We start from the raw sequence: 12,543 nt of genomic DNA, 5'->3' as shown, positions 1-12,543 counted from the left end.
ATATAAAGGTTGATATATATATATATAGTCCATTCTAGTAATTATATTGCTCCTATTCAATGCCTTAATAACCTGCTGCTACACGAATTTCCCAACTTGGCGTAAAAACAGATAAATAGTAAAGTAAAAAGCAATGAAGTACATCTATCTATCCGCATATCTACCTATCTATCGATTATTTTCTTGTTTACACCAGCATAAAGTGTTTTAATCGGCATTTTTTTAAAAGATAAAACTCTCTGGTAAATCTCCATACTGTAAAAACGCAGAAACGCCGGTTAAAATGCGCGGAAACATAAATTATTTCCTTTTGTTTTGAACAAGTTGTTGAACGCACCGACTGTCACTTCAAATCCAAAATGGCGAACATGTGAGGTCACACACCGCAGCCCAATCAGAACGCCGCTGCCCTGAACACCCCCACGTGGGGGACGCCGCTCTCTGATTGGCCACCGCTGCTAAACTCCTTCGGAGCAGCCCATTGGTTGGTGCAGGGCCCTCTCGCGGCAGTCGGGTCCTCGTGTCAGTGCACAGTCTGTGTGTGGTACAGCGCGCGGCGGAGGAACTGGGTATACCCGACAGCGAGCTCGTGGTATATTTCAGAACGGCCGACATTTTAAAAAAAGAAAGAAATTAACTCGTTTTACTCGCCCGAAAAATAATATTTGGACTTACTGGATGATTGGTGTGTCACTACACTACTGGATGTAATATTCTTTGAAGTTGTATGCCTGCAACAACGTCCGACCGGACGGAGAGACGCTCTCCGCCTCGGGATCACCGGGGTTTTAAAGGACTCTCAAGGAGCAAAGAAGAAGTGTGTGAAAAATAGAGACGGCGACGGACATTTTCCGCCCTTATCACTCTGTGGTGACGGTTACAAGTGAAGGATATTAAGCCTCTGTGTCTGGATACTATTTTTTTTACCTGTGCTGAAGAGAGGGGAGGAATCAGACCAGACAAAGGTAAAAAGGGCGACATGAAGAGAGCCGCTAACAAGACGGGTGGTGGTGGTGGAGGTGGTGCTGGTGGTGGTGTGGCTTCATGGCAGCCGACTTTGAAAGCAGCAGCTCCTTGTTTCTGATTTTTCTTTTTCTTTTTTTTCCCGGACCACCAAAACAAGCCCGTTGTGTGTGTTCTTCTTGTTCCCTTTGTGGAAGACAGACAACTCGTTAGATTTACGAGAGAAACAAAGCATCATGTCGCTGAGGTTGTGATCAAAAGTCTCAACTTTGGGATTTATTTGATTCATCGGATCAAACACATTCAGCTGGCACTCTTGTTTCCCCCACTGTGTTATGCAAATCGAGGCAGATTTAGATTAGTTGACAGGAAAATTGGAAATATTTGCAAAGAAATATGAATTTTGAAGGATAAAAACACATTTTATTGTCATTTTGTAAAGCAGGAGATGAAAGTGGAGTCCGGTTAAGTTCATAAAGCTTTAATTCCCGTCGATTTACAACCAAGGTGCTGCCTACGGTCGCTTGCTGCCAAAGTGCTTCAGCCCCTCAGCTGTGCCTCGTTTTCTGTTTGCATAGGTACAAAGGAGAGAGGCCGACGGAGTGATACGTCCAGTGGTCGGGGTCTGAGTGTGAGCCTCGCAGCCGAGAGCAGGGCTTTGTCCGCCGCCATCCTGCGTCTACAGGGGAGGGGGTGGCGGTGATTTTTTCATCGCACCTTCACTGGGAGAGAAAGGAGAGAGAACACACCGATTCCCTTGTGTAAAGGACGCGATATGTATCCACAAGGCCGGCATCCGGTAAGTACCGAGCTGTCTTTGTCACCACAGTATTTGTGAATTGATGCAAATACACCGCCCTTCAAAGTAGCCTAATTAGCTCGTCAGAGTGGAGCTGCTGATCCACACCTTACTATTTATGGTCTGCATCGGTGCTGCTGAGGCGCTTCACTCTGGCAGCAGAGAAAACTGGGAGATCGTGTTTATTGGCGACAAGATCAGAGCTTTTGGTTGAACTCGGGGAAAGTAGATCATCACCTCCTGCTGAAGGCTGACTTCATTTCACAGTGCAGTTTGTTGTAATGTCATTTTAAAGGTGATTTCAGCCTGTTCTGCAGCAGACACTGAAACACCACAACTTTGTGCATGATTTTCTTTTCTTTACAACCCCCTCCCTCATCATCATCCTCATCATCAACCTCTGCCTACCATGTAACATTACTTTGAGGATGGATGAAGTGACCCGCCTCTGTCATTGCACATCTTGTTGAGTGAAAGCGGCTCTTTCCTCCGCCAGTCAGCTCTCAGGGGAAATGTGAGGACAAGAAGAAAAAAAGCACCATACAGTTTTACAAAGGAGGAGGAGGAGGCAGCGTGAGAGAGATGAGACTATATCTGGACTGTGATGGCCTTATTTACACCTCTGGTATCTCCCAACTTTGCACTTTTCAGGCACCTCACCAGCCAGGCCAGCCTGGCTTCAAGTTCACAGTGGCAGAGTCCTGCGACAGGATCAAAGACGAATTTCAGTTCCTGCAGGCCCAGTACCACAGGTAATGACTAGCCCACTGTAAACAGCAATAGCTTCCTGGAAAGAATAGGATGAGGAAGCTGCTACTGTCTTGTTCCATTTTTGTTGCTTCATGCAAGTCTACATTGGTGTTACACTTATAAATATATCTGCTTTGAATTTTTAACTTCACCTAAAGTACCCAAATCAAGAACGTGTTTCAGTGAATGTAACATATGTCAAACTTACGATAAAGCATTGTTTTATTTCCTCTTCTCTTCCTAAAGTCTCAAAGTGGAGTACGATAAACTGGCCAATGAGAAGACAGAGATGCAGCGCCACTACGTCATGGTAAGAGCAGCCATTGTAAAACTCTGAATCTGATTTAATGCTGTATCCTCCCTTTAGCCTCAGGTGAACAGTCACAGGTGGTGCAGCCCTGGTGTTTTGCAAAGGCCATGTTAGCATTTGTCCCTGCTTGGTACTGTTGACTCATGCCTGTGTTTTCTGTTTTCATTGGATAAGAAGGTGCAGGGTGGGGCGTGTGCGTGTGTGTGGAGGGGGGGTTGAAACTCTAGCAGGGGTCAAATGTCCAGCTATTGATTGTGGGGTGTGACGACCCCCCTCTATGGCCCTGGGGTCCTCTTTATGACCCTCTGCCACCCCTCCCTCACACACCCAACACGACCCACCGGGGGTTAATGACTGGTCTGCTGGCTTTGTGCATGAATCAGTGGGTTTCCTGTATTTTTTAACTCCCCCCAAGGTGAACCCCAGGGTCAGTTAGACACTTCTGACACACCCAGGGGTTCTCAGATACAGGGAGTACAGCTATAAAGATAAGAGGCTACGTGTTGGGGCCAGGCGCTGTCGCTGGAGTCAATATCACAATATAGGAAATGCATGCAAAGTCAGATAGATGCTCAGTGAAATATACCACACGTTTCACTGTTTTGTGTACTGTCAGACAAAACTCTGCATAAGTAAAACGCAAAAATAATTGAAATTAGGCAACAGACTTTTGTAAGATGACGATGTGATATCATATCATCTAGTTTAATTGATTAGTCATCCAGAATAAAATGAATCAGCAACTATTTAAAGTTTGATTAAGTCACTTTTTAATCAGAAATGTTAAATATTTGCTGGTTCCAGCTTCTTAAATGTGAGAATTTGCTGCCTTTTATGAGGAGAAACTTAATATATGTGGGTTTTGGACTGTTTGCCAGACAAAACAAGATAATTTGAAGATGTCATCTTGGGTTTTTGGAAGTTGTGATCAGCATTTGGTCACATTTTTGGGATATTTTAGACTAAAAGGTCAGCAGGTGAATCAGTGAATAAAGTAGTAGTTGCAGCCCTGTTACATTACATTATAATGCCATTAAAAGTCAGTATCCAATAATATCAAACCACAGTTCAGCTTGACTGTGTTGTTGTTGTGTGTACTTACACGTCTGCCTTTTCCTTGAAACCTAATAAGAGCTAAGATGGGTGATTGTATTCTATCAAAGAGCCGTGAAGGGGTTAAATTGTTCCATTACTCTAATTAAAACATATCACATTCAGTTCAGAGCTCCCAGATGATCAAATAGAGACAAAACAAATCTGTTCCTCTGCAGAGACGACCCGACTCAAAGGTTCTGTCTCACACAGTAAAAGTTTCACTGTGTGCGTGGAAAAAGGAACAGTCTTTATCTGACAAGTGTTGTAACTTAGACCTCACTCTCAGTTGTGTATGTGCATGCTTATCTCTGTTTGTACATGAAAGGAATGACTTTAACCAAACGCAGCAGTACGTTTGTTAAATATTATTTTCCCTGTGAGGAACCAGAAGGTGGTGGGAGTAGCTATAATAAATGGAAGCTGTTTGCTATGTGTTTGATAAACAAGACAGACAAACTACTTGGCTTTAGTTTGTATCTGTTGGTGGGCTCACAGGCTTTTGGCGCTCACAGGCAGTTAATGTTGTATTCAGTGGTAGTATTGGCGTCCTCCTTTGTTTTTGAAGCCACAGACAGTGTTTCAGCTCAAAGACTGGCAGTGCCCAGTAGAAGTAAATGAGAACAGTAGCCAATCGTCCGTCAGCTGTCGCCGCACAAAGAACATGAAGTTGTCACCCTCTGTGGTTAATGTCAGGGTGTTTTTAATCACTCAACCCCTGTGCTGCAACAAGTTACTTACTACATACCTGTCCTTTTTATTGTTTGTGCTCTTTAGAGGACAGATAACGATGACTGTATGTGCACAATAATATCTCACTATTATTCAGAATATGACAGTATTCTGAATTTGATACATGTCATGTCAATAGCATATTCTACTTGGATATTGAAAGTTTGGCCTTTTTTCTTAATGAAGCATTTTCTGATTGAGATATGTGGGTGTTATTCGGGATTTAGGAGCAGTCTTAGGACATTTACACTAGAGCGTGGCTCGGGCCACATTTTTCTGACTGTACCCGACCCCAGTGCGAGACAGTTATAACCGAGCCCGGCCTGACCCCGACAGACTTTCTGATTTTTAAGTCCGAAACTGACCCGAGCCCGGCACAGTTTGTTACCTGACATAGTTACTGTTGTCATGGTTTCAGTGTGTAAATAGCCATCAAAAGGCTGCTGTTACGCAGTCAAACACGCTGCACGCACAGCAGCACAGCACTGTACACACACTCAATTGGAGGGGAGCCTGTATTGCGTTCAGTGTAAATGACAAATTCCAGCACTTGAATAGGCCATAGCACAACACGGCAACATGTCAAGTGCGCTGAACCCGAGCAACATTACGTTGTACACAAACCAACTAGCCAACATCTTGCAAAGCTGGGCTAGAGATGCATGTCCAAAAGAGAAGCCCACATTTTGGTCAGAGGGAGAAAAGCACCTACTTTTAAACATTATGAAAGACTTGGATATTAACAGGGTTTTAGATACGCGTTAATATCGTAACACCAACCTTTTCAAGAAGGTTTTCAATAAGTTCACCACTGGTTGAAAACTTAGTAATATTAACAGTAATATTATTGGAATATTCATTTTCATTACTCATGTAAACAGCGTAGCAGAAATATTGTGGAATAAGGTCAAACCATGGAATGTTTTGTGTCATACCAGTCGAGCAACATTTTTTCACAGCTTTATTGCTCTTACAAATTATCTGTCCCTCAGCAGAGAAAAGTCACAAGTAACTTTGGATTCATATATTGTTTTCCCACATAGATACCATGAAGGATAGTATCTGGGATCATATCTTGCCTCTTATTTCTTTGAGTAAATGTGTAAATGAAAATGCATCATTAAAAAGTCTTTGAAACAAAGTTTGTAAGCTAACTGTATTATGTATTAATGTTTTGTCCTCTGCTGTGTTTTACAGTACTATGAGATGTCCTACGGCCTCAACATTGAGATGCACAAACAGGTATGTAGCCATATCAGGAATTGTCTGTGTACAGCCAAAGCACTGTTTTTTTCCCCCTAGTGATTAAGGAATATAAACACACACTCTCACACACACACACACACACACACACACACACACACACACACATACACATACCTGACCTTACTTTCTACCCTCATCCTTAAATGGCTTTAGGAAGCATACACACACTGGCTTCCTGTAGTGAAAATGCTGACAGGCTAAACAACACGAAGGGCACGCTGCCTGATGGGGATGGTTTGATAAGATTAAAGTGAAGTATTTGGCAGACTGACTGAGAGGATGTGTTTTTGTGTGGTTTGTCCTTCTGAGTGTGTGTGTGTGTGTGTGTGTGTGTGTGTGTGTGCGCACATATGCACTACTCTGTGTCTGCCTCCCCAGTGCCAGCCAGGCTAAAAGCTCATTAGTTCAGCTGCCACCCAGCACTGGGCATCATGCTGCAGTGGAAAGTCTTCTACAGATGAATAGGGCAAAAAATATCCGCAGCTTCCTCTATACCACCCAAGGAGCCGTTCAGTAGTCTGCAGGCGTGAAGGAAGAGGGCGGAGTGGGGGCGCAGATATGTCGAAATCATCTTAGCCTTTAAAATAGTGACCACCTTTCACATCAGGCGTCTTTGTTGGTGTGCTTCCAGTTGATCTTTGGCCCGTCATGTTGAAAATTTTGGAGGCATGTTGGCGTAGTGTTTGTGGAAACCATCTCTCAATGCTCTTAGCTAGCTCAAAGCCCCCTGCACCACCATGACTGCACCCGAAGTACGATACAGGAAGCTTAGTGGCCCCAGCACAGCAGTGCCTTTCTGTCAGCTGAGGTCTGATATTACTCTGGATGGAAATATGTACTTTATTATTAAAGTCATTTTTTCAATGACTTTGTTAGGTATGTTTTTTTTGTTGTTTGTTTTGAAGTCGTCCAACAGTATGTTAGAAATAAGTGTTCTCACTTTAACATGTTATTCGTTGGGTTTAATGTGTCTGAAAGAATTATTTGAGAGAAGATTGGACAGAATAATTTTTAAAGGTCAGTAATCAAGAAAGAAATACCAAACATCCGATGGGATCGGTGTCTTAAACATGAAGACAATCGGAAACTGAATAGAAACGGTGTGACAGTTTTTTATGTCATGATTATAGTGACTGAATTATCAGTGTTATTGCTGTATTATTAAAATGTGCTGACAGTTTTAAGAAATGACTGAAGGACACATGCAGTTATTTCGCTGTGTTTTAAACCACAAAGTTAGCAGCACTATGCACGTTTGTTTGCGTAAACATAAAAATAATGACAATGCCAATACCTGATGTAAACATTAAAACCATTACAAAAGTACATTAACATTAATAATGGCCCCATGTGGACATGTGTCTTGTAGACTGTTGCTAACTCTGGTATTTGCTGCGAGTTTTTCAATGCACAGTAGTCAAACACAGTTTTAATGATAATTCAAATTTGAAACGGTAATACTGACTGTAGGGAATTTAACTGTGGTTAATCGTGAAACCAGTAACAGTGATATTGAGTCCTTTTTAACCAAGATGAACCAAGATCACAGGATGTCATTTTGGCTTCTGGGAAATTGCAGTGAGCATTTTGTTTTATTGTTTTAACATTTTATGGACCAAACAATCAATAATAAATAGTAAAAGAAACATTAGAGAGACAAGTGATAATGAAAATAGTTTAGGTTGCCGTTCAAGGTTTGCAGATAGATTCAGTGTTTTTTATCTAAACTACAGTGTCACATAACAGCATTATGTAGGCATGGTCATAATTTAAGGAGTGTGCATGCCGTCCTGTTTGCTAACTTCTGGTGTGGTTAAGATAAGACGTCTGCTACTGTAGACACCACAGTCCTAAATGCACAACATCACCCCTCTATAAAGTCAGATTACACCTGTAAACAACTCCACAAAACAACTCTGTTTCGCTAAAGATCTGACCCGAGGCCTTTTAGTCAGCTGAGTGAAACCCACATTTTCTTTTCTATTAACCGACATTACCATAATCTTTTATTCACTTCACTTGAAAAGAGAAAAAAAGATTAGCGTGATCTCAAGATGGCCCTCTTTTATCTTTCTACACTTACATTTCCATTTTCTGTGAATCTGTCGTGCCTTCTGTTTCCCACAGTCACCTTTGCCTCCTTCATTCTCCTCTCCCACCTCCTCCTCGTGCCCTTATGTCTTTTCATTGCCCCCCCCCCCCTGTCTGCCCCGCCACCCCGACAATGTGATGTGAATGATGGTCCTTGTGTCATTAGCTGTGTGATATGATGTATGAGAGTGGGAGTCTGTCAGAGGGGGAGAAAGAGAGACAGAGAGAGGTGGAGCGCAGGCTTCATGGCCCACAGATCCAGAAGGTTAATGGCATCAGTGGGAGGGTAGCCCAGTTGGAACAGCAGCACACTGCACAATTCATCAGGTGTAGATGGTTTTTGTAGGCGTGTGTGTGTATGTGTGTGTATGTGCTAACTAGCTGTTAGAGCCCCCCCCCCCCCCCCCCAGTCCCACCCAGCCCTCTGTTCTTGAGTGTTTTTTTCTGTCAGGCACTTATCACCAACAAGGAGGTTGCAGGGTGGGGGTGGAGCTGGTTGTAGTGGGTGGATGCCGGTGGCAGTGGACAAAATAAGGGGGCATGGAGACGGGGAAAGGAGCGAAAGGCTTCAGGGTAAATGGGTTAATCGACTGGTCCTCTCCTGTGCATCTCCTTTGTTTATCAATAAGCCCGGTGGAGTCGACGGAGCACTCTGAATAATGCATGACTCCTGCCACCTCCCTTCCTCCTCCTCTCCCCTCCCTAGTGAACGAGTGTTTGTGATGACATCAGCGAGAGGTAAACAGACAGCCCTTAGCTGTCCCTGTTATTGGTAGGAAGGGAGGGAGGGTGGATTATTGGATGCAGGCAGGCACATTACTTCGCTTGTGTTGAAGATTTATTGCAGTGTGAAAAAAGACGTGATAAACTCACTTTGTGTAGTTATCGCTACAAAGCTGGATTGAAAAGCAGGGGAATGGGCGAAAAACCACACACACATATGCGCATATAAATAAATACTCATATCCCTTACATGGCAACAGTAGTTGTGTCTTTACACACACACACAAACACACTGTATTTCAAGTTCCAACAGACACAGCTTCCCTGACGCTGCTGCTGAGCTGAATGGTTGCTAGCAAAGGGATCTGTGCGGTTGCCGGGGGGTAATTTGTTTTGACAGTGTCTCTTATGATGGCAAAGAGTGCAGGGTGGAGGTAATCACCCTCGCTTGCTGTCAATAAGTGATTTTAATTAGCGCAGCTCATTAGGCTGCCTCAGCAACATGCCCTGCTGACTTTGTGGTGTGGGTGTGGTGGGGGCTGCTTTGTTTTTCACTACCTCTGTTCTCTGTTGTGGTCCGTGTTTATCTCTCTTGTACACTTACCTACATTTTGATTTCACTTCTCTCTTATGGTAAATTGAAAGTGAAAGGGACATGAATTGAAGGATTAACCATTAACTGATACTATATCATACCATTGTATTTGCCTGCCTACTTTTGTCGCACCTTAGGTAGCCATTTTGTGTATCAGCTGTGTGTATCCATTTCCTCACTTGTTGAGTGAATGGGGGAAACAGAGAAAGTGCTTTATCAAGGAGTCATGTCCGTTTCCTGGATGGAGGAAGAGGGTGAAAGGAGGAGCAGAGGCAAGGGAGAAAGAGAGCTTGTGCAAATGAATAATTTATACAGGATTCCTGGAATTGTTTGCCAAGGTGATGATGGCCGACCTGTCTCTAAGCCAAAACAAACTGACTACGAGAACACACACACTCACTCTCAAGGGAGCTTGACGAGGTTATTGGAGGCTGTGAGACATGCTTTATTTTGATAGCCAGGCTAGAAGGGCTGGTAGAGCAGTGTTACACAATTAGTGTCTTGGTGTGTGTGTACGCAACCAGCTGATGATGGTTTTGTCTGTTGGTGTGGCTGTGTGTATCCGTGCACCTTTACTGCATAATTCAAAATGAGATGTATAAAAAAAATATTGTTTACATGGTGATTTAAAATCAGATGTAATCTGTTAGAAAACGTCGCATTTCCGTATGCTCCCCTGCAGGAAAGGATGTCACTTCAGTTTTGTGTGTATGAGCTGAAAATAGAATGACATGCACATGCAAAATATTCTTCATGCATTTGTAATGAACAAGATACCTCTAAGTGCCTCTTTCTTCCTCTGCTCTGGCTGAGAAGATAATTCCCAAACAGCCCCCCACCACCCCCCATCACCACCACCACCACCACCACCACCATCATATGCCACTTGGTTTCCTCGCCAATTGAATCCTCGTCAGAGACTCTGCTCTCCACTTGGGGGCTAATGCCTGGAGCGACAAACAGCCAAATGGCTTTCAATGCACCATTGACAGAGGGATGCAATGGAGAGAGAGCCTCTCCAGGCTCTGGTGCTACTAGACAACCCTGAGTACCTGTAATTGTGGAGCTGCAGTGAAAAGCTTCTGTCGGCTCAAAGGCTTCTGTTTTCAGTGGCTTTAAGTGACAATAAACTCTTTCCAGTGCCTGTCTCTGCCACTAAAAGCATTGTGGAAAATAGTGCCTCCAAAGTAAAGCGGGAGTAATTTAAGAGTGCTGCGAGTCATTGGATGCGATGTGTTATGAGTTTTTTTTCCCGACCAAATGGCTGTGAAAAGTCATGTAAATAAGCAATGTGCCCATTTGCCCTCCCTAACATGTGTGAACTCTGTCAGAACAGAGTGCAGTGACTCAATTTGAAGAGGAAGGACAAGATGTAGTTGATAAAGGCAGCCATTCAGTTGACGGCTTTCACAGTTGATGCGTGACTCATGCGTTCCCTAACATTCTCTTAAACTGTAGTTGAGATATGACAGGTAAAATGTGAGGCAACAATAATTAGGCCACAAAAAGAAAAACAAAAATGGATGCAGAGGAAGTCTGTTCCATTGTTTTATTTCCTGGCTCCAAAGTAATATTTTGACTCTGGGGTAAATTTCAGAGGAAGCTAAGGGTTTGGGAACATTTAACCTCAAAAAAACGTGAGCGCAGCTCAACATGATCTCAGCTCTCAAAGCACCTGGTGCTCCAGCTCGCCTTTCAGAATGAACTGCTGAGAGAATTGTGTGTGTGTGTGGTTTTTTTTTTATCACATCGCACTAAACAATCCAACACAAAGGGCAGAGTGCACCTGAATTTCATGAATGTTTTTGGCTCTTGAGTGGTGATTTGCTACGAACAAATGGATGCCTTTCTTTGTGAATCAGTTTGCGGTAAGGGTTTGTAATGTTGTTGCTCTAATAGCCGAGTGTATCAGCATACCGCTGTTTCCTACAAGCCCCATGTTGCTCCCCTTGCAGCCATTTCCAGAGAAGTGGTGTGATACTGAAACACTCTAATCCTACTGTGTGTCATTGTATCCAGCCCCCGCTAATGATGATGGTTTATGAGTCTCCATAGAGCTCCCTCCCTCTTCTTTCTCTTTCTCTCTCTCTCTCCGTGTCAACCCCCCCCCCCACCCCCAGTGCAGCCCGCTCCCTGCCTCCCCACTCCCAGTTATCCCTCATTAATTTCCCGTGCCGATCAGATCGACAGGCCGAAAATTCAATTTAATGACCTGCCTCTTTGCTGCGCCTAATATGATTTTACAGGCTGTTCTGGTCAGGGCCCCAGCCCAATTTACATAACGATCAGCCGTGCCAGATAGCGTTGCCCCAGCAACAGAAGAGGAGGAAGATGAGCGAGGAAGAGGAGGAAGGAGGGAGGGCACAGAGGAGAGTAGTGGAGATTAGCAGGGAGGGGTGTGAAGGAGTGTTTGGAGGAGGGAGGGAGGGAGGGAGGGAGGGTGGATGGAGAGAGAAAGCACAGTGCGTCTAAGGTCAGACAAGAGGTTGTGAGATAATTCCTGACAGGCCAGCAAAGGTCTGTCCCCCTCCTCTTTTCTCCTTCTTTTCCTGCCCCCCCCCCCCCCCCCAAAAAATGAACAGAGAGCCGTGCAAAAGGCTACCGGCACCTCCTGTCCCCCCCCTTTCCTCTTTCTTTCTCCTCCCTCCCCCTTTCACAGTCAAACAAGGTTAAGGGAGAAAATGAGTGGAATGCGGCAGCGTATAAAACGGCGGGAAGGACCTCTTCACCCCCCACACACCTGCTGGGCCTCCACCCCTAATCTCTCAGAATCAATTAGTTCACCTCCCCCGCTTCAGTCAAACTACATTACCTGAGTGTCAAATCAGAGCGTTTCACTCCACCATTCATCACCACCACACCCCACCCCTTCTCCTTTATTCTGCTTTCCACTTTTGTCTTCTTCTCCCCCTTCTCCTGTCTCTGTGGAAAGTACAGATTTTAAAAAAGGAAATGGGTTTGGGCAAAATGTCTTGGGACATTCAAGTGCGGTAGCGGGCAGGGCAGCATATCCATTTGTCCAAATGCAGCGTTGTAAAGTGCTCTATGTTCGTCGAGCGCTGCAGTATCATCTTACTCTCCCAGCTAATATTCTGTGGTCGATACCAAAGATGCCTCTGATAGATAGGACCAGAGAGTTAACCTGTCTGCCTCAGCGTGCCCCACCCCCCTCTCTATGGTCCGTAATTATGAAGTATGGACCTCATTATGGTCTCTCCAGCC

At 44.2% G+C, this 12,543-nt stretch overlaps 1 protein-coding gene across 10 annotated transcripts in view; it reads left to right on the top strand.

Moving 5' to 3' along the window:
- The first annotated feature begins 519 nt into the window (after positions 1-519).
- tle3b (TLE family member 3, transcriptional corepressor b) overlaps positions 520-12,543 on the top strand; it is a 37,328-nt gene continuing 25,304 nt past the window's right edge. For 8 of the 10 annotated variants that reach the window (XM_078174158.1, XM_078174157.1, XM_033621101.2 and 5 more), the window contains exons 1-5: positions 520-965; positions 1,542-1,762; positions 2,414-2,514; positions 2,759-2,822; positions 5,844-5,888. In XM_078174158.1, the coding sequence (XP_078030284.1) occupies positions 1,739-1,762; positions 2,414-2,514; positions 2,759-2,822; positions 5,844-5,888 (234 nt within the window). In that variant the 5' untranslated portion in view covers positions 520-965; positions 1,542-1,738. The remainder of the gene's footprint in view (positions 966-1,541; positions 1,763-2,413; positions 2,515-2,758; positions 2,823-5,843; positions 5,889-12,543) is intronic. The other 2 variants (XM_033621092.2, XM_078174153.1) reach the window with 1 other exon arrangement.

The sequence above is a fragment of the Epinephelus lanceolatus genome, chromosome 2, assembly GCF_041903045.1.
Source record: "Epinephelus lanceolatus isolate andai-2023 chromosome 2, ASM4190304v1, whole genome shotgun sequence".
Classification (NCBI taxonomy): domain Eukaryota; kingdom Metazoa; phylum Chordata; class Actinopteri; order Perciformes; family Serranidae; genus Epinephelus; species Epinephelus lanceolatus.
Note: the sequence above shows the minus strand (reverse complement) of the source record. Positions and strands in the feature narration are given on the sequence as shown.